The sequence below is a fragment of the Equus quagga genome, chromosome 11 (genome assembly GCF_021613505.1).
Source record: "Equus quagga isolate Etosha38 chromosome 11, UCLA_HA_Equagga_1.0, whole genome shotgun sequence".
Classification (NCBI taxonomy): Eukaryota; Metazoa; Chordata; class Mammalia; order Perissodactyla; family Equidae; genus Equus; species Equus quagga.
In genome coordinates, this window is record NC_060277.1 from 109,472,518 (window position 1) to 109,499,501 (window position 26,984).

At 54.0% G+C, this 26,984-nt stretch overlaps 1 protein-coding gene across 2 annotated transcripts in view; it reads left to right on the top strand.

The window, feature by feature from the left end:
• Positions 1-26,984, top strand: part of TMEM104 (transmembrane protein 104) — a 64,138-nt gene that overhangs the window by 19,489 nt on the left and 17,665 nt on the right. For both annotated transcript variants that reach the window (XM_046674658.1, XM_046674659.1), the window contains 3 exons: positions 1,393-1,492; positions 1,983-2,091; positions 26,072-26,165. In XM_046674658.1, the coding sequence (XP_046530614.1) occupies positions 1,393-1,492; positions 1,983-2,091; positions 26,072-26,165 (303 nt within the window). The remainder of the gene's footprint in view (positions 1-1,392; positions 1,493-1,982; positions 2,092-26,071; positions 26,166-26,984) is intronic.

Sequence of the window (26,984 nt, forward strand, 5' to 3'; positions counted from 1 at the left end):
GGTGGAGGAGAGGTTGGGACGGGGAGGGACGGTGCCTCCCTGCAGAGAGCATTGGCTCCAAGCAGAAAGACAAGCTGGGACACAGGCCGTACTTGGAGCCCCGAGGTGAGTGGCAGGCAGACCCCTGGAACCACTGAGCTTGGACAGCGAGGATTCCGAGGCCCTTCTGGGTTCTTGCAAGAACATATTTTCTTAGTCTTTTTCCCCCAGACTCCTAGGAGCAAGCTGACCTCAAATAGCCCAGGAGGAACATGTCCCCAGTTTTCCCTCAGGGACCCTGGAGGCTCCTCTGAGCCACCAGGATTAGAGGGAACTGTCACTTCATTTTTTTTTTCTGTTCTCAGAGAAGCCAGCAGCTTGAGACCAAGGAGATCACAAACGAGCAGTCAGTCTGGACAGAAATTAGAGACTGGCTGTCCGGGGCCACGACCCTGAGGTTGTAGGGTCGCATGCTTTTCTCAGAGCTTTCACATTTGGTCTTTATAGCTAGACTCACATATGGGATTTAGCGCGAGTGGAATTCTTCTCACTGGACAGGATTGGAGACGACTGGGGACTTGCAGGGGCAGGAAGCGAGACCGATGTGATTAGGACTAGGGCCTGGGTTCCTAACTCTCAGTTCAGGGCCCTCCCGGAGGGAGAGGGGCCGAGGTTTGGCTCTGCAGAGGGAGCTTCCACATCATGCACCTTCCGCAGTCAGCATCCTGCGTTGCGAAAGCTTCTCCTAAGAAGGAAGGTGAGCCCATCCTGAGCGCTCGCTCCTGCTGCTCGCTCTCCCCAGCATGCCAGGCCCCGCACCCCATCGGGTGCTGGGTGCTTTGTCACATTCAGAATGAGGCACTTGGTCTTCGGAAGCCAAGGGCTTTTTACTCTTAATTTCAGCTTCAGAAAGCTGGGCCATTTCCTGTTACTTCCTCTTTGCTTTTTAATTCCTCAGGAGCAGTCTTTTGCCTCAGAGGCCTGTGTTTGGCTGAGAGAGGGGCTGTGGCCCAGGCGAACTCTGGGGTTCGGGCTCCTGACTGGGGGGCGTCTCTCCTCCTCTTCCCCAGGCAGCCTGTCCCAAGTGAGCGTGAAGCCACCTCCAGTTTCCCCCCGTCAGTCCGTGCCTCCCACTCGCCCTGTACCTGGCTGGATTCAGAACCTGTCTGCTCCTCCTCTCTGCTCGCTTAGCCCCTCTCAGGTGACAGTCACGAGCAGATGTGTCTGCTGCCAGCATCACAGTGTAGTCAGCCAGAACAAGACACAGGACTTTGGGGTGGTTTTCCCACTCTTTTTGGAGAAAGTAGACAGCTTGGAGAACTGAAAGCTATGGAAGAGGCAGAGATTTAGTGGTCAAAAAAGAATGTAACCATTTCCCTAGGGCTCCCTGACCGATGACTTTGTTCCTTTCAGTGGGGGTCAACTTGTTCTATTTCTGCATCATCATTTACCTGTATGGGGACCTGGCCATCTATGCTGCTGCCGTGCCCTTCTCCCTCATGCAGGTGACCTGGTGAGTGTCCCCCACCACCCCCTACACTAGCTGTAGTCAATGGGCTCCTCGGACAGTCGGGGCAGAGGTTTCAGGGCAGAAGCACAACGCCCAGCAAATCCATCAGCATCTGAAGAGCATAGATGCCGAGGCCCTCGTCTGCACGGGTCACAGCCAGCTGTGTGTTCTGTCCCTTGGAGACACGCTCCACACTGCTGTCCCCTTCTCTGTCCCACTGAGGAGATGACTGGGATTCCCACCAGGGGTTCCTGAGTCACCGGGAGTCGATGTGACAGGAAGGAGCGATGGCTGCCCTAAAAGACAAGGAAATGTGGTTCATGAGACTCAGACGGTTGGACCTAGAGCAGCTGTTGGGGGAGTGGAGGTTCTAATTAATAATTATAATTATTATAATAATTAATAATAATCAGCTAATAATTAACAGTGTTACATTCTGTCTGCTTCCCGCCGAGCAGGGAGGGCCACACTGAGCCATTGTTCTCTTTCTCAGCAGCACCGCTGGCAACGACTCCTGTGGTGTGGAGGCCGACACCAGGTACAACGACACGGACCTGTGCTGGGGGCCCCTGCGCCGAGTGGACGCCTACCGCATCTACCTGGTGAGTGGCCTCGCCGCTGCTCCTCCGGCCTTCTCGCCTGGGCCTGGCCAGGCCCTCCTGGGTGGCCAGGGGCATTTGAACTGCCTTTACCCTCTGGCAGAAGTCGTTCCTCAGAGATGACGGCCCCCACAGCTCCACTCTCGGGCTACCATCTGCGGCCTTGGTTCATGTCACAAAGACTCTAGCCCCGGAGTGTCCTGGTGGCCAGGCCTAAGTCGTATGTGGTTTGAATTGGCCTTCGGGATGTTGCCAGCTGTAGGGCTGTGAACTCCTGTGAACTTAGCTCAGGATGTGAGGGGCACTCTTATCAAAGCTCTCTAAGAGTGCCAGAGCTAGTTTTCCGGAGACTTCCCATGTTCTGACGCTACTCATGGCCAGCCCGGGAGGATGTGGGTGGATGTCAGGTTTCCTGACTGGGCAGGCTGGGCTGAGCCATCGTACGGTTGACCCTGACTATAACAGGCTCTGCAAATGGGGAAGGGCCAGCCCAACTCTCGCCCTTCCTCCCCTGCTGCCCGCAGACAAGGGGAGAAAATGAATCTCTGGGCTCCTTCTTGATTGTTCTGTGCCCCGGGCCGGGGGAGTGAGGACCGAGCAATGTGCCAGACGGGTCTTGGAAATAAGATACAGACCCAGAGGCAGTCATTTATCTCCGCCTGCTTTGCGGGCGGGACTCAGAGACTCTTCCCTTTCCTTTTTGCTGCATCTATTAATATTCTCTGCTTCCTCTCGGTCCTCCTCAGCCCTGACACAGATTTAGGTGTGCTAGGTGACACATAGTTTGACACGTGGCCACTTAGCTGATTGGAGCAGGAGGCAGGGCCAGGAGAGAGCTGAGCCTTTCGGGGAGCTGGCCTCTTGACTTAATTATCTCTATCCTGGCAAAGGTTTCCGCAGGCCCTGCCAGCTCTGGTATTTGAGTCTGAATTTGTTAACCCCAAGGGCCGCTGAATGGTGGTTTTGCCTTCCCAGTCCCACCCTGTAGACCTCTGGAAGGAGACCGTGGCTCAAGCCGTGGAGAGGTTTGTTTTCCTCTCTGCGTTTCTGGATCAGTCGGACAATCTGTGTGTCTTCTCTTGCATATTCAGCGATGGCTAAGAATTTGTTTTGGGGTAGAGTTGTGGCACAGGTCCCCCCACCACAGGTCTAGTCAGGAGAGCTGAGGCCTGTTAGCCTCTTAGCATTTCAACAAACCTTGATTGATAAAATTAGCAAAAATATTTGTAAGTGTAAGTCCCATCTGGGTCTCTAACCGGCATAGACGGGCAGAAGGAAGATGTGGAGAAGAGATCTGAGAGGCTCGGCGCAGCCACCCGAGCTTGTCCGGGGACAAGCAGAGGGACAGCAGCAGAGCCCCTCAGCTGGTCTTTCCCAGGGATGTTGCTGGAGTCCGTGCAGAATCTGCCTGGCACATTCCCCTGCCCACGGGCAAAACAGACATGGAGCACTGGGAATATTGGCTGCTGCCGTTTGCCTGGTGAATTATTTAGAAGCGTTATTATTGCCTTGTTAAATCCCTTCACTTATTCCTCTAAACCTTCCGCATGATGGAAGCTTCCTTCCCTGAATCTCAATAACTCTGACCGAACAGAAGGAACCCTTCAGGAAGGCAGACAGGTATTAATTACTGCCTTCATCTCCCAGATATTGCACTTATAACTCATAAAGCTAATTGCCACCGCGCTTGCAAAAGCTGCAGGAATCAGAAAGGAAGGGTGAGCAGAAGCAGAGCCTGTTCTCTGGGGACTGGCACCCTCTCCCCGCCAACCCCCGGTCCACTGCTGCGGGATCAGTTTGCTCAGAAGGTTTTCGGTTCAGATGTGCTCTTCTGCCTGGTTTGGAGAAATTCAAGGCGGATGGACCTTCATGTTGTCTCAGAAGTCCCTTTGTAACTTTGCATGCGGCTCCAGTTCTTCCTGACCCTGAATACCGGGTGCTGTTCATCCGTCTGCAGGCCTCCCACTCTCAGTGAGTTGGAAGGGACAAAGCGACTGGGGGAAGAGGTTGGCAAGGATGTGGGTTTTCTTCCTCCGTCCTGTGCTCTATTGCAAGTGATAACGGCATCTTACTCTCCCAAGCCTGACCTACGGGGCTCACACAGGCCTGTCTTTGTTCCATCAAGTGGCCTCTGCAGATCAGGGGGAGGAGGGTCGTCCTTTCCCCTTGCCCCCCATGTTCAGAAATTGTTCATCCCTTCTAGAGGCTCCCACTGCACCTCTTTCCACCAGCTGTTTGATTTTGCTGCCGGCCAGACTTCACCGAAATCCTGGGCAAGGCAGGAGCCAATTTTAAGCACCCTTCCTGCCCCGTGCACAGTCATCTCTGTGGCTCAGGTAGACCATGCACCTTTCGGGCCTACATGTTCAAAAGGGCCTGCTGATAACCACTTCTTCATTGCTATTCTGGACAGTACATTCTGGGGGATAAAGGTACAGGCTTTCATTTTGTGGTTTGATTTTCAGAAAGTCTGCTGGAAACAATCTCTTCTGTTTCTTCTTGGGAATGCTACTGAGAGGCACACACAGAATGAGAATATTTGGGATATTAACCATCTCCAGAGGCCAGCCTGTGTGTAGCATCGTGATTACTTATAAGAAGGGAGCTTTCTCTACCAGCAGCTGCCAGTCGCCTCCCAAAGCCCTTGACCTTAACAAACGGAAAATTCCTCCTCCCCTCCTGCACCCAGCGACCTCCGTCCGCATCCTGTGATTGCCAGTGCAGCTGACATGAGTCAGTTCCTCCCTCTCCTTCCTTGGAGTAGCCACAGAGCAGGGCCCTGTGAGGTGGGGGTCCCATGAGTCACATGTGCTCTCCAGGGCGTCCCAGCGAGCCAGCACAGCTGGAGCCAGCAGTGACCTGGGCCCTGTCAGGAGGGCCCCTGAGAATTCACGTCAGGTTCTGCTTTCAGCAGGCCTTGGATTCCCAGAACCCCACCACCCACCCCTCCCGCTCCTTTGAAAGATGAATGGGAAAGTGTGAGATGCCCCAACTCTTTCAAACCTGTAACCTCGCCTCCAGGCTGGGGAATATCTTGGGATTCTTTCTGCAGAACTTCTCCGACTTTGGTAGGAAACAAAGTCAGAATTTAGCATTTCATTCTTTCCTATACAGTGAGGGGGCCAGGGACCACTGGTGAAGTGGCAGGATTGTATGTATAGCAGTTCTGTCCAGGAGTCAGACTGTCCCGGGTGTCTGGGGAATGGGACGTGTGTCACTGTCCCTGGAGTCAAGGGCACTGCCAGGTGCTCTTGTTTCACTTCCTCATACCTGCTGTGCTCCCCAGCCTATCATTCGTACCCCTTGTCCAGGACCTGGCCCTGCCATTGCCACCTCCTTGAGAGTGTCAGAGGGAAGCCCTGGGGGGACAGTGGGACTCCCCAGTGCTGAAAGCTCCTCACCATTCACAGGAGTGGCATCCACCACTTACAGGTGGACAGATGCTGCTGGGTCACTGGCAGCCCAGCAGGCACTGGCCGAGCGGAGCCGAGTGTGCAGATGGCAGAGCGGAGCTCATCCTGGCTGGAGACTCGGCCACAGACTGGCGATATTGAGCAGGGGGCCCCTTGTGGGCTGCTTTGGGACAGGACAAGGTCACCCTGGCTTGCCGTCCTGCCGTCCTGCCTTGCACAGGAGCTGTGAGATCCACCTCCAGGGCATAGGTGACCCGGGAAAGAGAGATGCAGCCTGCAAGTGCCCTGCAGGTGACCTGCCACCTTCTGCCTGACGGAGGGGTTCTCCCCAGAAATGGTTCTTCTTGAAGAAGTGGGGTGTGTGTTGGGGGCCTCAGGGAGAGTTCTGTCTACGGGACTCTCTCGCTAGAGGAGTAGGTCAATCTGAGATTCAGACTCAGGTTGACGTTGGAAGGGTCCTTCTGAGCCTTCACTGAGAGTCCTGGTTTCTCCTTCTCTGCCAGGAGGCCATGTTTTCTGATTCCATCTTGGCTCAGCCTTACACAGCAATACTTGTCTCTATCCGTTTGCGACACTTAAAATAGCATACAGTCCCCTTTTTAAAATCAAATGGTTTCTTCCTAAAACAGGACTGTTCAAGGGGAAAACTTCCTTTTTATAAGGGTTAGAGGAGGGAGTATTGCGCCCCCGCGGCAGCCGCGGGCTGAGCCTGCCTGCTCCCTCCTACTGTGTTTTTGCCTTGGTGTAGCACGTTACCAGTACTTTCTTGTTTCTTCTTTGGTCCTCCCAGCCACACAGTAAGGTACGTGGCCTCATCCCCCTTTTTTTTTTTTTTTGAGGAAGATTAGCCCTGATCGAACTACTGCCAGTCCTCCTCTTTTTGCTGAGGAAGACTGGCCCTGAGCTAACATCCATGCCCATCTTCCTCTACTTTATATGTGGGATGCCTACCACAGCATGGCTTTTGCTGAGTGGTGCCATGTCCGCACCCGGGATCCGAACCGGCAAACCCCGGGCTGCCAAGAAGCGGAACGTACGAACTTAACTGCTGCACCACCGGGCCAGCCCCAGCCTCATCCCATTTTACAGGAGAGAAAACTGAGGCTTGGAGGCTGTGATTTCCCCAGGGTCACAGGGCTGAGGCAGAGACGGGAGCCCGGCCGCTTGGCCTCTCGGCCCCGTCCTCTGGCCCCCGTGACACAGACTCACTCGGCTTGCAGGGCAGCCCCGCTGCGAGGCCAGGATAGGAGGGGGCAGGGCATGCCCGTTTGTCAGTCCTTGGAGCTTGACTTCGCAGAGGGCGGGGGCGACGCTGCCCGTGGCTGGTGTCTGTTCGGTGACCCAAGTGTGCACATCCTGCCGTCTGCTGGATTGATTTGCTGTCTTTCTCGCTGCCTCTCGCTCCTAGAGAGTGAAGCCGACTTCTCGCAGTCACTCAGTAGCGTTGGAATTGAACGCGTCTTCCCAAGGACGTTTCCCTTCCCTGCCACGGCCTCTCTCTGTGTTCCTTCAGCATCAGCCACTGTGCCCTGGGGCTGTGGCATCTGCTAATAAGTGGGTCACCGCTGCCATCACTTGAATATTTATTCTTACCAATTCTGGGGCAGGAGGTGGCCTAGAGGCCTTCAGGACCAGCAAGGGGGGAAAGTTAGTGGGGAGCAACAAGTTCTAGCAGCAGCAGTGACTTCACAGGACTTGGGGACTCCTGGGGACACTGCTGCACCCCTCCAAGGGCCCCTCCCTATGCCCGCAGTGCATAGTTCCTGTAGGAAATAGTGAATGCTGCCCCTGGATTTTGCAATGTCGGGAACCTGGAGTGGAATGAGGCACAGACATAGACAGGAAGGGTGGTCCCCGGAGGGCTAGTGAGGAGCCAACAGCATAGGCTAGCTGTCTTTATGGAGGGCCTAATGGGTTGGCTCCATCTGGAAACAGAGAATAGGACCCTAAGCCCAGTAAACAGGCCCAGTGGCAGTTTCCCTTCTCTGGGTGACACTGCCCTCCTGTGTGACTCCCATGGGTTGGGACTCTGCACTAAGCCAGACCAAGCTGAGAGGAGATTCCCGGCTGCCTGGGGTGGGGAGGGTGTTGCTTATAGGGTCAGGGGCATCACAGCCCCTCCTTCATAGGATGGTGACCGTTGGGCCCCAACCGGACTTCAGGGAAGCCCATCTTCTTTCTCATCCCTCTCTTCTTCCCACGATGTGCTTCTTGCCAGCTCCTTGTCATTCAGGTCTGGAGCCTCCAGAAAGGTCATTGTGTTTTGCCTCTCACTCCTCTCCCCACTCGCCTGTGGGAAGGTGCCGGTCTCACAGGGCAGCCACTGCAGGTGCAGTGGGAGGAGTAGCTCTCCTGGCCCGCGCCCAGCTGACACTGGGAGCTGCACCGGGTGATGGTCTGTGGTGTCTCCAGCCAGCTCCTCTGGCTTCGTGTCACCGTGAGCCTCTGGGAGGACTCCTGTCTGAGGGTACAGTCCACTCTCCTCCCCCTCACGTGCTGAACCTCTGCTTTCATCCGCGATCCTGAGTCTCAAGGAAGAATGAATGTCTGCCCCATGCCCCAAAAATGCCTGTACCAACTCCCCAGACAGGAGCTGGGTCTCTAGTGTTGAGTGAATTCCAACTTCAAACAATGACCAGCGCTCAGATTGAAACGACTGACTTTAAAGGATTAGCTTGTCTCTTTCTTTTTCAAGGAAATCAATAATACAGGGACAGGCCTGTGTTTTTCTTTCTCGCTCTCCCTTTTTTTCCTGGGGAGCTGTCTATATATCTCGCCCCGGGAATGACTTCTTGTTTTTTGGTGTGCTTTCCACCCCCACTGCCCCGGCCCTTTCTAAATGAAATTCAGATTACTCTGTCACTCACTCTGACACTGTGGCTTGTCCGTGAACTCCTGCCAAGGGACCCCATGAGCCCCCCCCCCCCCTCCTGCCCCCCCCCCCCACTGCTGTTGTTGTCTGAGCACAGCGTCCAGTCCATCCCCAGTGCCTGCCCCGCTGCTGCCCAGCGTTGCTCCAGACCAGCCGTCACCTTTCTTAGGAGATCTGAGTAGCATTTCCCGTGGCCGCAGTGACCACTCCCCTCCCCCCACCCGGTGCCTTTGGGTGTTTGGCTCAAGCTTTCTCCTCCAGCTCAGTGAGAGGATTGTTGTTTTTATTTTTAATGCAGCTCTCAGGGACATGGGTTCTGTCGACTGGCGTTAAGCCCACCATCCATCACACCCCATGTCCTGCCTCTGCCGTGGCTGATACCTGACACACCAGCTTAGACAATGATGCTTAATCCCCCTGCCTGTTTCTCCATGCTCCCAGTAAAGATACCACATTATGGGTATCTGGGTCACAAGATGGTGGACGTGGTTTCTTCTGGACAATCCCCACCACCCCTCCCCGAAGCCTCAGAACCTGCTCGTTGGCATTAGTTGGGGTCCTCCAGGCTCTACTCCATCATACTGGGTGAAGGGAACTTGTGTTCTAGCTCCTGAGCCAGGTGAGCTGACCAGACCCTTCTCACGATGGCAGTTCGAATGTCTCTCTGCCCTCTTAGAATGTCCCAGATCTCTGCCCCCATCTCCATTGTCTGGAGCATAATAGGTACATCCTTACAAACACCACTTGCCCAAGGCAAACCAATTTTAGTGCTGGGCACATGGGAATATGTCTGTTTGCCTTGTCTGGTTTCTCATTCTTTAACCACCCCCCTTCCCCAGTTCACTCAGGAACGTGCACTGAGATGGCAGAATTGTTGTGGGCCATAACCTTGCCACACACCCTCCACAGCATACTCAGCTCTTAAGAAACCCCATAATATGAAAATCCAAATGTATAAAACAAACTAGGGGTAATTATTTGTTACAGAATGATTCGTTACTTTACAGAAGGACTTGCTGCAGGTTTCTCTAAAGTATGTAGTTTCCCTAGTGAGTTTAAAATGTTACTCTGTGAAAATTAAGTATTTATAAATAGAACTTTTAGAAGCCCATCTCTTGTGTAAAGGGAGGTATCCACATGTTCATGTGCAAAGGTGCAAAAATCCAGAGCCCGGTTTGCATAGAAACAGGCAGGCACGGGGCTGGCATGGTTGTTGTGAGTAGCCCACCTAAAGAAATCACCAGGGACACACCCGTGACACACTCACCCCCAGGCTGGGAAAGCTTTGTGGGGCTTGATAAGTATGTACCCACAGCCCACACTCTGGCACAGGCCAGTTTGGTTGGGAAACTTCCAAATGGGTCTCCGTGGGGAGTGTTCATCCCTGCTGGGGACCTTCTGCATTGTGCTTTTTCAGGGCCATTTTTATCCACCCTTCACACTGATCCCAGGCAGACCCTGAGCTGGGAGCCTGAGCTTGCCTACCTTATTCATGATTAGTGCCATCGCGGGCAGAAACCTTGTGCGCCCTGCCTTGCAAGCTGCCTGGGCTGGTCCTGGCCGCTGACCTATGTGTGTGTTTCCAGTCATTCGCCTCTAGAAGCCGCTCCAGGCAAACTCCCAAAACGCTACAGCCCAGGCCATCTCCACGCTCTGCATCCCCTCTGCTTCCAAACCTCCCCTCTCTGGGCAAAAAGCTAAACATGACTTTGTATTATTTAAGGAAATGTCCCAGTTGTTGATTTCAGATCCTCATTCCTCCCCCCTCCCTTTTTCTTTTGCTTCATTTCCTCAAAAGTACAGAAAAAAACTGTAGTCTAAAGAATCCAGCAGCCTTCTAGTAGTTGTAGAGTAATATGGAATGTTCTTAAATATATTGTGCTAATTAGAATGAAAACTCTATCTGCCAAATCATTTCCCTCTCCCCACTGCATGTCTTTCTAATGCTTTTTATTCTGTAGATGAGTCCCTGGTACTTGAGATGGCCTTGCTGAGTTTTGTGAGGCTGTGCTGCTCCCTGAACCATGCTCACTGGCTGTTACAGGGTGTCTGTTATGAGCAGAATCTGGTGTCTTTCTAAATAGCACCCCAGGGACCTGGCAGTAATTGTTTAATTAAATAAAGTGCTCATTCTAAAGTAACAACCGTGCTCCTCCATGTTACTGGTGTCCCAACCAGCGGTGCCGGCCCTGCACTGTGCAGAGAATAAAAGTATTGGCTGACATGCTCTCCAGGCTGCAGGCTGGCTCTGAGGAGGAAGGAGGAGCTGAAGAACTCCAGAGGGTTTACAAAAGCCAGCAGAGGGATGCACGGGACCCGGGCATGATGGGCATTAGGCAGAGCTGAACAATTAGGGTGCATCTTAATGAGGCCATCTGATTAATTAGCATGAGCTCAGGATGTCTTGTGGATTAGCCGAAAGTAGACCGAGATACATTTTAATAAAGCTTCAAGTGCAAATGGAGGCACTGCAGAGGGTGTTGCTGAGCAGATGCTCTGTAGCGAGCGTGAACCTGAAAGTCAGGGTCACAGAGCACAGCAGGGCATATTTAGTTTGGCTATGGGAAGAACTTCCTTTAGCCACAGATTGAGATGTTCTCTGAAAACCTTGACATAAAGAGGGAAGAGACTGCCGCCTGGGTGTCGGTCGCTGACTGGGGCTGGAAGGCTGCACCGGTCTGAGACATCCAGGGAGTTCTGGCACCTTCTTCCTCACCACTGCGCCAAGGGGCAGGTAACTGGCCTCCAGGAGCGTGGCCCAGCTGTTTCCCTTCCCCCAGGATGGGAACAAGAGCCTTCCCTGTGTCGCAAAGTTTGGTTCCAGCACCACTGGCCTGAGAAGGCCTTCAGGCACTTGTTAAAAATATAGATTCCTAGGTCTCACCCCAGGCCTAATGGAGCAGAACCTAAGGCCACAAGGCCCAGGAACCTGCATTTTCCATTAATTCTGAGGATGCTTCTCTGTGCTCTCCTCTTGGGGAAATTCTGCTGTCTGAGGACCTGTCACAGTGGTAAATGGTCTTGCTGGTGGCCAGTCTCCCAGGGAGAGGCCTGCTCCAGCCTCCCGTAGAGAACTGCTTCCCAAGCTGCAGCTGTGGAGGCAGCAGTCTGGGACCTCCTGTGCCTGGCCTCCTCCAGGGAAAGACAGTGGCCAGACGTCCACCAGTCCCCAACCTGACATCGCTAGTAACATACTGGAGTTGATGCCTCAGGCGCTTTGGTGCAGACAGGGAACAGTGTCACTCCACTCTGATCAGACCGGTTTCAGAGTCTTGAGTGTCTCCAGGAGAAAAGGGGTTCCAGCAATATCCCTTTGCCAGTGGCTGGTTTGTTACGTGAGGCCAACAGTTCCCTCCCGGCTCCCTCTGAGTGGTGCTCTTGGCCTCCTCTTAGAGCCCACGGCGTGCCAGCCCCACAGTGAGGCCTTCACTCTGACCATCAACTAGAAAGGAAGCTAGGGGGTTGTTAGTGTGATTTTTTACACCCAAGTAAACAGAGCTCGTTAACCAGCCGGCTTGACATGCCATCTCCCCTCCTTCCCCACCTCGCAGGTTGCTCAGTGCCGACAAAGAATCCTGCTCCCTTCCATCTATTTCGAGGATGGCGTCAGCAGGGAAGGGGTGGAGCCAGCCCGGCATGTGCGGCTCCTCTCTGCGGCGCTTCTGTGTTCTGGGCACCTGACTGCCTTCCGTCCCTCCCCTCCGGCTCCAGCATGGAGCGCTCCCACTGCCATCTCTTCCTGCGCAGAGACAGGCCGGCAGTGTGGAACGAGGAGGGGAAGGTGCCGCAAGCTCTGCAGTGATCACCTGGCACCTCTCATTCAGCGAGCCGTGCACAAACGCCGGGCAGCTGAGGTGACACAGTGGCTCTGCCTCCTTGTGTCCCCGGGGCAGAGGCACCAAAAGCAATTAGATTCCAGGGCAAACAACCCTGCAGGTTCTAAGGTCCATGAGGCACCCACACTGCCAATCACCAAATGTATCTCTGCTGCTTAATTCCCAGCAGAATCAGGTGGTTGCGGGTGTGGGTGCTTTTTTCCGAGGAAGCTGAGGGGCAGGATTGATGGCCCAGAGGCGCCCCTCCTCCTGTCACTCACAGCACAGTCCACGGTGTACAGAGCGCTCACCAACCCACCTGTTCCCCTCAAGTCCTCTTGTTCTAAGAACCCATAAGGACCAGACCCCAACCTGGCCCCAACAGCTGTTCCCCAGCCCCAGGGTCATGTGGTCAAGAAAAAGGCTTCGTGTATGTGAGGTAGCCGAATAATGTCACCCAGGCCCAGCCTCTCCAGGCACAGCCTGGGGGAGGTAATGCCATGTACCCATCCCCTCCCCTTCCTTGACATCCAGCAGAATAGGCCAAGACGCAGAGCTAGTTTTGATGTTCTGGGGAAAGATTTCAGTGGCTAAAGAGTGAGACCCAGTAAACCAAGCCTGCGGTGCCTGGAGAAGTGCTCCTCTCTGCGTCTGTTCCCAGAGCCCAAGGAGAGCGAGGGGGAGGTGGCAGCCCCGGAGCTTTCAGACTCCATCGCCTGCCTCCCCTGTCAGGCCTGTTTTCTTTTTGCTCTAGAGGGTTTGTTTGGAGCCTGCCCTGGACACGTGCACCTTCCTCGCTCTGGCTCCCACGGGGCTCGCTGCCAGGGCCTGGGACGGCATTTTTGCTTGTCTGTCACTGCAGCCCAGCTGGACGGGGACGTCCCTGCCATGCTTTCTCTCCCTGCCCCCAAGAACGTACAGTTCAAACGATTAAAGTCCCTTTCAAACCTCGTCCCATTAGAACAGAGAGGAATCTCATCTAGGCGCTCCTAGAGAGCCTCGGAGCCTGGGTACCTGGTGCACTTGTCCCCAGAGAGGCTGCTCGCCACAGCCCCCTCCCTGTGTCCAGGCCTGGCCGCCTTGCAACACGAGGATTGCCCCAAGATCGTGAGGCTTTTCTATTCTTGTATTTCCTTCTCTCGGCCCTGGTTTTAGGTAAATCTGGCTGCCATTTCCCTGCTTAAAACCCTTTGGAAGTTCCTCTCCATCAGGCAACGTCTAAACTCTTCAGGTGGCGTGGTCTGCTCCAGTCTCCCCTCACTGCTGTCCCACCCTGGCTGGGCACTTTCCAGGCTCTGCCTTTCACATGCCTTCCCCTGGCGTCAGAGTCTGAGGCGTACATGCTTGTTCTAGCCTGAGCTCGGGGCCCCTCCCAAAATACCTGGGCCCATGCTCCTCTACCCCAGGCCCCCGCCATGGTGTTAATTGGACTTTCACACGTATTCAGTTCCTCGGCCTCACTGTGAGCTCCTCGAGAGCTGGGCTGTGCCTTATCCACCTTTTGTCTGGAGCCGGCAGGGGGCTTCACCCCTGGGGAGTTGCTCCGAGAATGCTACTGCTACAGGGTCTGTGGCTGGGCACCTGTGCGAGTCCCACCATCAGGGCTCAGCAGGCGCACAGCTGGTGGCCACTGCTCTGGCCAGAAAAGCTCCGTGTCCAGGTAGCCCTTCCTTTCCCAGAGGTGCAGGTCGTCCTCTGCTTGTCGCTGCCAGGACAGAAGCTCCCCCTCAGCAAGCGCTTGGGGGCCCCCTGTCTTTGGGGGCTGACGGTAGAGGGGAGCAGTCAGAAGCTGTCCATGTTCCAGGAAGTCGAGGATGGCTCACCACCCTTCCCTCTCTCTGCCACCTCTTCTTTGGTGCCTGAAATGGGAGCAGTGAAGTGTTAGAACAGGTGCCGGCTCCAGAGTCAGGTCTGTTTCTGCAGGCAGACCCCCGGCCTTCCCCCTGTTTCATGCCACTTCCCACACACACACACAGCCTCTGTCCCACCCCAGCACCTGTCATGTGCTTGAAGCCCACCTGGTTCAAGATCCAGCCTGTCGGTCTTTCCAACTGGACGTGTGGGTGTGGACTCCATCTCTCACACTTGTGAGGAACCAGGCTGTCCTTTATACACCCCGATGGCCTAGAATCATTAAGTGAGTGACTATGTGGGTTTTCCACAATATTTATCTTTTCTCCCCAAACCACAAAGGTTGCAGCTCTGGCATCGAATCCTTGGAACTCTGCCCACCACCAGGTACCATCTGGCTTTTCAGCTGAGAAAGAGCACAGGCTTATCCAATAAGAGGACAAGGGAGGTAGCAGCCGTGCCAGGCTGACGCCACTGGACCAGCCCAGCCCTCCTTCCCTCCCCCTAGGGAACCAGCCTTGATGGGGCGTGCAGGGGCTGGTGGAGAGACCTTTCTCTGCGCCATACTCAGGGAGGCAGTTAAGTGCCCTAAAGAGGGAATGGGCTCTGGATACAGACAACCTGAGTTCGGATCTTAGTAGTTATGAAATTGTGGACAAATTAGTTAATCCCCCCAACCTCAGTTTTCTAAAATGAAGACAATAAGCAATTCACAAGGTGTCAGGATTGAAAACAGATCTTAGGTGGAAGATGCTGTCATGTCTGGGCACTCAGTAGGTGCTCAGCGATCTTGGTTCTCTTGCCCTTCTCTGAGCCTCTTTCTTCCCTGCCCCCAAGGCAGAGCCTTCTCCAAGTGATGGATCAGTCTCCTAGGGAATGTCAGGAAGCAGGGGAAGGCTCTGGGTGTAAGAGTGGCCTGTTCAGGGACAGACCTGTCCCTCTCTGCCAACTGCATCCCCTCAGATTGTGGCCCCCCAACCATCTCCCAACTAGGGGCTTGGAGATGCTATGGGGGGTGATAACTGGACTAGGTGTGTGGGACTTGTCCTGATTCCAAAGGCCGGGATGAGAGGGAATTGTGACATAATAGAGATGGAGCGACGGTGTGCGTTCTGAAAAGACAGCTCCCTCCAGCGGTGGTCAGGGCGCGTGAACCGTTTCTGGTGGTGCGCAGCCGGGCTGCCCTGTGCTGAGGAGCCCTCAGTGGGTCTTGACATTTCACTCCCTGCCAGGTAGCTCCTTTTCCCACTGTCTTTAAAACTGAGTTAAGTGGGGCCAGCCCAGTGGCCTACTGGTTAAATTTACACTCTCGGCTTTGGCAGCCCGGATCCCGGGCACACACCTGTGCACCACATATTAAGCCATGCTGTGGCAGGTGTCCCACATATAAAGTAGAGGAAGAGGGCATGGATGTTAGCTCAGGGCCAATCTTCCTCAGCAAAAACAGAAGAATTGGTGGCAGATGTTAGCTCAGGGCTAATCTTCCTCAAAAAAAAAAAAAAAAAAAAAAAAACCCTGAGTCAAGCAGCCAGGCTCCTAGGTAAGACATCATGCTGCTCGATAACAGAAGTTTGGGGTGAGTTTCCCAACCTTTCTTTTTCACCATCTATGGGTTAGGGAGGAGACATGCTCAGTTTTTTTCCTCCCAGAGCAAAAACCGTAAAGATAGGTTCCAAACCTCAGGCTCTTGAGTAAGGAGTTTCTATCTCATACGAGTGGGGCAGGGGGTGTCTAGAGAAGGGGTATCAGGCAGGAAAGGAGGTTGTTTAGATTCTTTCCTACGTCTGCCTGTTTCCAGTTGCCTTGAAAAAAGGAAAGCAGAGGTTTTGAGGAACGGCCCTGGGGATGTTTTCAACTGTCAAACAGTGTAAGGTGGCCTTTCTGTCGGGGTGTTTGGGGCGTAGTAGAGCGAGCCCAAGAGCTGCCTTCCAAGTGCCCTGCTTGTGTCCAGGCCGACAGGGCTGAGCACGGCATCACGCAGACTCCTCAAGAGTGGCTGAGTGATGCCCCGGGGGCCTGGACTGTCCTGTGTCAGACCTCACCTCTCAGCTGGTGTGGGCAGCCCAAGGCGCTCTCATCCCCCGCCGCCCGGATCGAGGCTGCGGTTCGACTGCTGGCCTGGAAGCAGGTATTCCCTTGGCTCTGTCCAGAAGGCTCCCATCCATTCTCTTCCATGCCGACCTCTTCCCAGCCACAAAACGCCTGAATTCCTATCCTCTGGGAGGCGGTGTTCTGGTCCTGCAACAGCTGGAGCTGTCCTTGTGTGCGGGCTTGGGGACAGCCACCCTTTCCGTGGTTTCTTCCCAACATCATTCACCCAGGCTCCTTGGTATCAGAGACAAATAACATTTTCACTGGTATTTTGGCAGGAGTTGTTCAGGTGTGACCTCACCGTCCAGTCCGCATCCCTGCCAGGAAGGTGCCGGGAGTTCCATCCTCCTCTCAGTCGGGCATAGGGTCAAGTCTTTTCTCCTGGCCAGCTCCCTGGTCCACAGTAGGATTGGCTGTTGAGTTCCTGCCTGTGGGCTTGGTTTCGTGCCTCTGTTCTGTGGCTCAGGGGGTGCTTAACTCCCTGCAAATCTTTAACTTTCAGCTCATTGTTGCCTTTGGGACCCAGCACCCTCCTCTCTCAGGCTCAGCATCTTCCAGCAAGTGCACACTTGCCCTTTGATGACAGCTGCAGGTATTACATGTCTCACACTCCCTCGCTCAGAATGAGGCTGAACCAGTTCACGTGAGCAGACTTGGTCTTCTGCTGAAGGGTGTCATGAGATAATAGCTGGATTTACAGAGCTGACTTGTGTGCTCAGCAAGCACACGCTTCTTTAGAATATCTAGGCATCAACTCTCCATTTTTATCTTCATGCATCACCTCAATCTTTCAGTTTTTCAATCCATTCAGCAAGCACCTCCAAGTACCTTCTGGGTGAGGGCTTAGGGGGTGGGTGGCCAGGGATAGTAAGATGTGGTAACTTGCTCTAAGCTGCACATTCTGCGAAGGTGTCGGGCAGACTGTAGTCACTGCTGTGGAGTGGGTAAGTAGGCTGAGAGGCGTTCTGGCCTCCGTCTGTCTTCCTCACTCATCCTCCACTAGGTAAACGATATTCGAGGAATCGGTGGGTGAAAGATTGTGGCAGCATCTCCATCGTGGTTGGGTGGGTGTCTGAAGCCCAGCAGCCTGTCCTGGCAGAAGTCCGCTCTCCCACAACAAGGCTCCTCACGTTCTCTGGGTCAGCCCCTCACTGGGCTGGGTCTTTAAAAGGTTGCTGCTCATCTTCCGTCCTGTGGGGGAAGGTTGTTTCTGAAACCTCATTCTCACAGGTTCGTGTTAAAGTGCCAGTCCTTCTGCAGAACTCAGACGACCTCCTCTAGATGGCATGATGCATCTCATCATAGGGTCTTGGCAAATAAGCTGCAATGATGGTTCATTGGCTTGGTACACACACGCTGCCGATGCAGCTTCAGGCCCAGCACGTGTTCTCGGTCTCTCACGGTCATCTTCTGCATGATGACTGATCCTTCGTGTTTGGTTGGAAGAACTGGAACTCCTCTAAAGAGCGTTTAGACCATTATTGAACTTGGGTGGAGGTAAGGGAAGTCCAGTAAGAAGAGTATTGACCCAACACTCTTGGGCTAGAGGTCCTCACTTGGCTTCAGTTGTTTCATATTCCCCCACCTGGGATGTTTGGAGGACAGAAGAGGTGTGATAGTGGGGTGTATCCTGATACTTGTTGGGGTCAGGCGGCCAGGGCTGTTGTTTATCGAATACGTTCTGTGGGCACATAATGTGCTTTGAGAAGTTCGCTAATGCTGCAGGGTCTCAGTTAGCTGGGGCAACATCAGGACGCACCCCCCACCCTTGTGCACGTGGCCCTTAAGCCTACAGTCTCTCCTCCGTCCTTTGCGACCTCAGAACTCCCCTCCGTTTTTGTGGATGAATCCCTAGACGTTGTAACTCAAGTTGGGAAAATAAAAACTCCAAACCAAGATGTTCACAGCCACTTGAGAAATAAAAATAGAATCCTTGAATTTCTGCACTGCACTTCAAGGACGCATTGGAGGTTCAGTTCCCATGGGGATGAGTTCATGCTGAGTTGCTATTAACCCCAATTAACTCTTAACCCCTAGTACCTAACAAGGACAGCCTCATAATCTGGGTATTCGTTTCCTTTCTCACTTGAAATAACCTCCAGGATCGGTCCAGAGAGCTCAGCTGTGCCACTGGTGTGTTACCATCTCCACCTGAACTAGCTCCTGTGTGCCCTGCGTGTGCCAAGCCCATGTATTCCATGGTCAGCCCCAATAGATCCCTGTGTGTTTAGGGCAGACCAGGCAGTGTTTCACCATTCAACATCCCGAGACTTATTGCTTCGTCACCCCTGCAAAATTAACAGAGAAATCCCAGTCCCCCCATGCCTAGAGCAAGCAGCCTCTAAGGGCAGCTACTGGCCTTTTATGTTGAGACTCTGGGAGCCACAGGTGGAGTGAAGAGAAAGCTGCTGAGGCCTGAATTCTTGTCTCTTGGAAGCTCCATCTCACTACAAAGCAAAAAAAAAAAAAAGTCCCTTGTTTTTAAAGGGAAATAAATAAGCAGGCACTCTGAGGACTGGCCGTCTAGCAAGTTACCCAGCCTGCGGCCTCATCAGTGTTCATAGTAGCTGGTGTGGCAGAGGGTTACCTGCTTCGCATCCAAGCTTTCTCTCGGCCCCTGCCCCGGAATGAGGGAACACCACAGAAGCAGCACCTTTGTGCTGTGCTGACCCCTGCTGGCTTCCTTGACCTTTTGGCCTTCATCCCCACGGGATGCGGCCTTCGCTCACGTCTAGGTTCAGGGGCAGGGCTGGGAGGGACCCTGCCTTGATCGGGTCAACAGTCGGCTGAGTGCCCCGCCTGCCTTCTAGAATATTGTCTCACTTGCTGCAGAAGGTGTATGGCTCTGTGTCCCGTGGAGTTGCTCAGAGGTTCTTAGGACATTTGTCCTGGATGGTGGCCCCCACTTTAGCACATCATTCTCTCCTGCCTTCCCTTTCCTCCAAGAATGGTGCGCCCTCTATCTCCCCCCTCTTTTTTGAGGGGAGGGAGGTGGACTACAGGTATTGTTGGATTTCATCCAGGCTTAAGTTCTGATCCGAAGCTGCAGGCCACTCCACCTCTTCCCAGCAGGAGAGAAGATGACAGCAAAGAGGATGGGGGGGGGCTTTGGTTTTGTTCTGTAAGAGGAGAACTGGCGGGTGGCTCGTCTGTGACTGTTTGGAAACTGAATCCGTGTCCCCAGTGGCAGGCATGGGAAGAAGAATATTGCTCCTTTGAAAGCCTCCAGGGTTTTGACTTTAGGTTTCTTATGTGACATCACCTTTTCTCGGGGCCAAGCGGATTCTCAGAGTGGTCACAGCCTACGGGAGTCCGAGCCCCTTCCTTGGTGGGGCTGCCAGGAGATGCCCCGATGGTGGGCAGCCGAGTCTCCGGGCTCTTGTCAGATGCACCTTTCCCCCTTCGCTCCGGCTAAGTGTCATTCTCCCCTGAAACCCACGGGGACGCCCAGAGCAATGCTGTTTCGATTTGCTCTTCCAAAGTCAAAGCCTATTGATTTCACAATTGTTTTGGGAGGAGAGTTTTTTTCCCTGACACAGTGAACTGCTTTCAGGCAGAGCTGGTGACTTTTGCATACCTGCATGCTCTTGGCTCTGCCAGCTCAGACGCTGCCCCTGGCAGGAAGGACTGGTGGAGGGTACAAGGCAAGTCAGCAAGACTGGGGTTGCCCCCTCCCCACTGCAGGATTATACCTTTCTACCAGGCACTTCCTCCACCAAATTCAGCGTATCTGCAAATGCTTACTGAGCATCTCACGTGCACCGACCCTTCTAGGTGCTAGGACAAGCAAGGATGCTTCCACCCGGCCAGGGGCACAAAATCAACCCATGAGAAAGAAGCAAGTCAGAACCTGCAAGAATAAGTAATGTAGTACCGACTGTGGGTTTGTCGTTCAGTAACGAGCCCCCAGGGAGGCTTAAAACATTTGAAGGAACTTGTGGAGGAGACCAGCACTGGAGCAGGGCTTCCAAGGGGAGGGCAATGAAGAAGGCAGAGGGGAAAGTCTTTGCCGGCAGGAGGAGTCACGAGGCTTAAGGCATGAGGGTGAGACAGCTTGATGTGGGGACAGGAGGTGTCAGAGGGGAGGGCAGCCTCACACAGGATGCCGGGCACGCGTCAGAGGGACGGGGTCAGGAGACTTCCATTCCCCTCTGCCACTTTCTTACCGTGTCACCAAACCTCTCTGGCCCCTCAGCCCTCTCATCAGTGAAATGAGTCATTGTCACCTGCCTGGTGACCCTGCAGATGGCCGTGAGCGTGACACAAAACTGTGCGTGTGTGAGCACTTTGTAAAGCGCAGGGGGACCTGCAGCACTGGGCGGTGACGTTACCGTAGGACGCCTTGGATGTGACGGGGTCGTTCACAGGTACGGCAGCTGGGAAGACAGGGTGGGGGCTGATGTGAGAGATGCGCAGGCAAAAGGCGGGACCCAGGGACTTTGCCACTGTTACGTTGGAGTTTAATTTGGGACGAGCACCAAATTTAAATTTTCAGTTTGTTTCTCTGACCAGCTAAACCTGCAGAGAAATTTGGGGACTGGGACAATTACTTTTGTGCTCTGACATTGACACACTCACTCCCACTTTCCCATCTTGTACAGTTAAACAGGGAACGTGATATGTGGCCGGTCCTGGCCTCCTTTAGTGTGTGAAGCAGGACTGAGTTGCGTTGGAGCCTTTCTTTTTGAGTGTGGTGGGTCGTAGGGTTAAAACTCGAGAAGATGGAGGCAGGTGGTGAACACGGCGCAGCCTCAGCAGGTCTGAGTGGAGAGTTCCTGATTTAAAGATCCCTTCCCTTAAGTAGCCCCGCGTGTGTTTCTCCCATTCCGTAGCTGGGGCGGACTGCTCAGACCGCTCCAAACCTCTCCCAAGAGGGAAGTGGTGGCTCCAGTCAGTGACTGGGCCTTTGGTTCCCAGCTGCCAGCTGGCTCAGGCAGGCGAGCGTCTGTACTTCAGGGTCTCAGCAAAGCCACTGTCCTGTCCAGGGAATCTCCAGGCACAGCCCATACCAGCATTTCCCGCGTCGCTCAGACCTGGATTTCTGACGGGTGGGTTTCCTTCCAGACTCTGGTGGACAGAGCGCTGGGGGTTAGATTAGGACTCTCCTTGTTCCCCTGTCCTTGGGTCTCATGTCTGGCAGAGGCTTGAGAAATGTGGCTCCTCCCCACCAGCCCCGTCCTCCAGGCGTGTGCACCACTCTGCTCCATCCTCCTGTGCCAAGCGCTGTTGGGAGCAAGGATGTGCAGGGTCTGCAGCTGCTGCCTGGAGGAGCCGACCGAGGGCTCGTGGGGGAAACACGGCTGATTCCAGTGAGGGGAATGGGAAGGCAACAGCTGGGTGATGGAGCAGACTTCTGGGTGGGACTTCACAGGTGCAGGACATTGACGGTAGAAATGGAGTGACGAGGGGACTGGCCCTGTGGACGAGTGGTTAAGTTCGCGCGCTCCGCTGCAGGCAGCCCAGTGTTTCGTTGGTTCGAATCCTGGGCGCGGACATGGCACTGCTCATCAAACCACGCTGAGGCAGCGTCCCACATGCCACAACCAGAAGGACCCACAACGAAGAATATACAACTATGTATCTGGGGGCTTTGGGGAGAAAAAGGAAAAAAATAAAATTAAAAAAAAAAAAAAAGAAATGGAGTGACGGGTTTGCCAAGCAAAGGCCCAGTGGCAGGAAGATGCTGGGCACACCAGGGACTCACGGCCCAGGGCTGCTGGACTGTAAGTTCTGAGGGTGCTGTCTTCAGAGTCGAGGTAGCTGGAACTAGATCACGGGGCCACTGGACTTTGTCCTCTCTGAAATGACAAGCCCTTAAGAGTTGAACAAGAGCAGGTAGGGTCGGGGCTGAGTGTGAGGAGATGATACTGGCACCAGATGCCTCTGGGCCAGGAGGGAGAGGACAGGGACCAAGGGATCGGGGCAGATTCCCAAGGGAGTCCTTTGCCTATTCCTCCTGCTTTAGATGTCATTTCCTCCATGAAGCCCACCGCATCCTCCCCCCGTCCCCCTCCCCCGGGCAGGCTTCAGAGCCCTTGCCTCCTGCTCCCCGGTTCCCCTCCAGGACTGCCAGAAATACATTTCTGTGGTTTCAAGCCACCAAGTTACAGCAGTCACAGGACACCAGCACAGAGCAAGGAAGGGGTCAGAGACTGCTGGGAGTTTGGAACCAGAGCAACTGGAGGCGGGTGGTATGCTTGACCTGCAAGGGCGCAGGCGGAGGGGCAGCCGTGTTCAATCCGGAGTGCCACCGGGACACTGTCAAAGCAGTGCTGGCAGTGCCCTTGTGTCCACAAGACTGGCAGGGTTGCCATGGGGCCTTTGGTGACATCTAAACTCACCAACCCAAGGAGAAAGAGAGACACAAGCAGCCCCATGTGCACCCTCCAAGGTCTGTCTCAGACTTTATTCCCAGTGACCAGTTTGAAGATTTCATCAGAAACCAAAGAATTATACTTTCTTTTGTTTTTTGTAAGAAACGCATTTGGCTACAGCAGTTGGTGTCCCTGCCTCCTGTAATGAGCTGGGCCGGGAGAGTCCTTGAACAGAGACTGAGCGTGAACTGATCAATGGCATTTGGGGGTTGGAAAATTGCTCAGGAGCCAGCTAATTTATAATGTCATACGGGCTAGACGAGAAGACTCAGGAGGATAGGCTGTCTTTTGGCTTTTTATTTCTCTTTTTGAAAAAAAGAAGGGAAAACACGGTGCCACCCTTGGCTGTTCAGCCTTCAGAGTTTAGCTCTGTCCCCACTGGACCATCGGGACACTGGGGTCGTTTCTTCCCGTGTCTTCTTTCTTCCAAAGAACTCGTAGCCACGTCATGGTGTGGCAGCACGTGCCGCGGCTCCATATCCTCTGTCCTTTCCCACTCCGGATGCTGGCCTCTGCAGTGCTGAGTCTGGCTCTAACCAATTTGCAGAGGACACCTGTTCCTTAATTAGTCCCAGCTTGTGCTGCGTCTCTTGGTCTGGGCGCCCTCTGATGCGTGAGCGAGCAGCCCCGTGCAAGGCCTGCTGTCTGGCAGTCTATGAGTATTTGCTCTAAGTGGGCCCAGCGCCTTTCTGAGTGGTGCGGTTAGTCTGTGCTCCTGAGCATTAGAAGAAAAAGAAACCACATCCCAGCTGCCATCCAGACGTGGATGTCACAGCTGTTGGCCAGATCTTCTAAAAGAGCCTTTTACCACCAGTTCCTGCTCTGAGGATTGACCTGCTGTCCCTAGGACTGGATATGAGAGTGCCACGTGGATGTGGACCCTCATTCTGCCCCCCCTAGACTCATATTCCCCCTCACTCAGTTGGCACCTCATATACACTTCTCATTCTACCTTTTTGAGATGAGATGTGTCCATGTGCTTGGTCTCTTTAAATAGAAGAGAGATGCTCTCAGCGGGCTGGGATCCCACACTACAGGGTTTTATGGAATAAGGCCTCATGTAATAGGACCTTGATAAACATCTGCCGAGGAGGAGGACGAAGATGGATTTGGTGTCTGAGAAAGGACTCCTGGAGGAAAGGACCCGTGCAGCCTGTAGTAGGAGAATTCCCTGCCTGCTTTTGGGACTGGTTCTGCCATCTCCCTGTTTTCACATAGTGGAACATTTTAAAAACCAGTCTTTAGGCTTCAGAGATCTGACCTCCCACAAAAGCCACCTCCAAGAAAATTTCCAGCACGCACACAACTGGAGTACCCTATTTTCAGTGGGACTCATTGCAGGTCAGAGGTGAAGCACCCTAACACCAGGCCCCCCTGCACACCGGGAGTCTGGTTTCCAGCAGGCCACGGTTATTTGGAAACATTTGCGGCGAGTGGCTGTGTGTTTATTCTTCCGCATGACATCTCCCTCTCCCATCCTTCAAAAGAGAAATTCATCAGTGGAAAGTTTCCCTGAAGTGGTAATTTTCCTAAATGACTGGCTGATGGTGCTGCATACAGACTTGCTCCTCAAAGAGTGGGTGATTCTGTGCCTTGCTGTGTCCCCAGCCCCTCTCCTTGGGCCTGAGGGGGCTGAGGAGGGCTCCCTATTTCTTTTGCCAGGAGAGTCCCTTTCCTGTGCCTCCCCAGCCACCCCTAAGCCTGATGGAAAGGCTTCTCCTCCCCCATCTCCTGAATGGAAGCAGGGCTGGTTCTAGGCCCCCAGCAGAAATCTCTTCCTTCCAGAAGTCTCCCAGCCCTGGTGGCTGCCAGGAGGCCTTATTCACCCCAGCTAATTAGAGTCTTTTCCTTAAGCGGCACTTTAGTCTTTCACGTCATTCATTCTCACAGTGATAATGGACTTGGATAAGAGGTCACAGCCTCTCCCACATCCTGCTCTCCTTGTGGATGGGGGCAGGGGAGGGACGGGCCCAGCCCCCTCCCTGGGAACTCCCGCCTGCCTGTCATGGGGGAGCCAGGGAGCCAAGGACTGGCCGCCAGGCTGAGCAGCTGTGATGTATTCACCCAGGTCACAAGGCCAGGCCTGACTCCCCAACGTGGGCCCCGCTCCCCACATTCGGGCTTCCGAGCCGCCTGCCGCGTCTCTGGTGAGTGTCATTAGCATTAACGTGATAAAATGGCACAGTGTAAATGTTAATAAGGTCTGATGCCTCTGCTGCTGCCGAGGAGCAGATTGGAAATGGTACCATCATAGTAACTCCAACCAGCAGCTTTTAATTCCTCTGCTCCCTGAGCAACTGATTCGGCATGGAAACCCTAACCTCCCCTAGCTCCCAGCCCCGGGCTCTACTGTGCCATGTTTACCCCCAAAGAGGGTTCAAATTTCCCAGAGATCAGTTTTCTAAGGTGGGGTGTCAATTCCTTTTTTTTCTTAATTATTTTATTGAGGTCATATTGGCTTGTAACACTGTGTAAATTTCAGGTATACATTATTATACATCAGTGTCTGTATATACGTATGTGCCCCTTTTGCCCTCCCCCCACCCCCTTCCTGTCTGGTAACCACTAATCTGTTCTTTTTTTTAAGTAAACACGTGCTTTCCCATGTTCTCCAAAGAGAAAGAGAACCCAGGGGACCAGTGCCAGCAGGTACCCAATTCTCTGGCCGGACCCCTCCCCAACCCCACACTTCTCCAGTCCCAGTTTTCCTGGATGTGCCCCCTTCTCTTTGTCCAGGATGTTTCTCTGAGAGGTTTGCCCTGGAAGCCACTGGCTCTGATTCTCCAGGCTTCCCTTCTCTTTAGGTTAAAAACATTGTAGGGACTGACCCAGTGGCATAGTGGTTAAGTTCACACACTCCACTTTGGCAGCCCGGGGTTCACGGGTTCAGATCCCAGGCGCAGACCTACACACCTCTCATCAAGCCATGCTGTGGCAGCATCCCACATACAAAATAGGGGATGATTGGCACAGACGTTAGCTCAGGGCCAATCTTCCTCACCAAAAAAAAATAAGTTGTTAATTAATGACATTCTAATTAATCCTTCCCTCTGAACCCTTCGGAACGGTGTCCTCTCCACTGTGCTGCCTTGTCAGGGCCTCTGCATCCCCTCCTCTCCGTGTCCTTTCTTCCCAGTAAACTGTGAGGGCCCGAGGTGTGCCTGGTGTTTCTTTCAGATCCTCACCTTCCTGCTATCTTACACCTAGTCCGTGCTCGTGCCCAGCCCAGTGCCAGCCCATGCATTGTCAGTCCTTGCTGAAGAGATGAGAAGCAGGCAGGCAGTGTCCCTAGGATGTGTCCCTAGGGCCGGCCTACAAAGCAGTCTCAGGACAGTGAGTGTGAGGAGGCCCAGAGAAGCACAGCTCTGGATTTCTCTTGCACCCCAGGCTCTGGGAACTGGCCCAGTGATGCTGTTTGACTCCTGGGAGCCTCCACTGGTCCAGATACACACCTGGGTTAGGACCAGCCGTGGGCGGGGGCTGCGTGAACCGTGTGTCCTCCCCACACACAGTGTGCTGCGTGCGCCCCAGCCTCTGCACCCCCTCACTCTTGTTTTCATCACCCAGGCTGTCTTCACTCTCCTTCTCGGACCCTTCACCTTCTTTGACGTCCAGAAGACCAAGTACCTGCAGATCCTGACCTCCCTGATGAGATGGATCGGTGAGTCTAGGAAACATCTGGCGTCTCTGCCCTTTCTCCCCTCGTCCCTTCCTTAACTTTCCCTGAGACAGCCGTATGAGGAGGCAGGTGCTCTGCCTGCCTTTTTACCAGTGGGGAAATTAGTATCGAAAACGATAAGTAACTTTGAGGTCACATAGTATGGATGGACCTAGTATGGGGCTAGGCCCGGGACTGCTGATTCTGGAGCCAGCCTTTTTCACACACCTGTGCTGGATCCCCACCAGTGCACAGGTTGGGTCTGGGCTCCTGAGGGCCTGGGCCAGGCTCTTCCCCCTTCAGGGTACACGGGCAGCGCCACTCTGCCTTCTCATGGTTACACTGTGCATAAAACCCCACAGGCCATGGCAGCCACCTCTGTGTCCCTGGCCACCAGGATATGGAAAGGCACCCCATCCACAATGCTTTCTAATGACTAACACCCCACTAAGCAAGAGCACCACTCTCCTCGGGGAGTTTGGAAGGACCTCCTGCATTCCACCACAGCATCCCACCCAGAAGGGCCTGGCTGCTGACACTCCTTGACCCAGGACAGGAGGGGGTGGGGTCCCTGCCACCCCTGAAAGCTGGCACACGCTCTGGGATCAATTGCACGCTTGTTTTGGTCTAAAAGCAAAGAGCACTCTTGCTGTTATGGTTGAGGGGCCTGGCACAATGGGTCTGCTCAGCCTCCAGGTCCCCCCACGGGTGCTCCCCAGGACTTCACCTGCCCTTGGCACAGGTCCCAGAGGGACCCGAGGTTATGACTCCTCCTTCCTGACCCTGCTCCCCAGTTCCCTTTCCTTCCGCATTCCGCCCCAC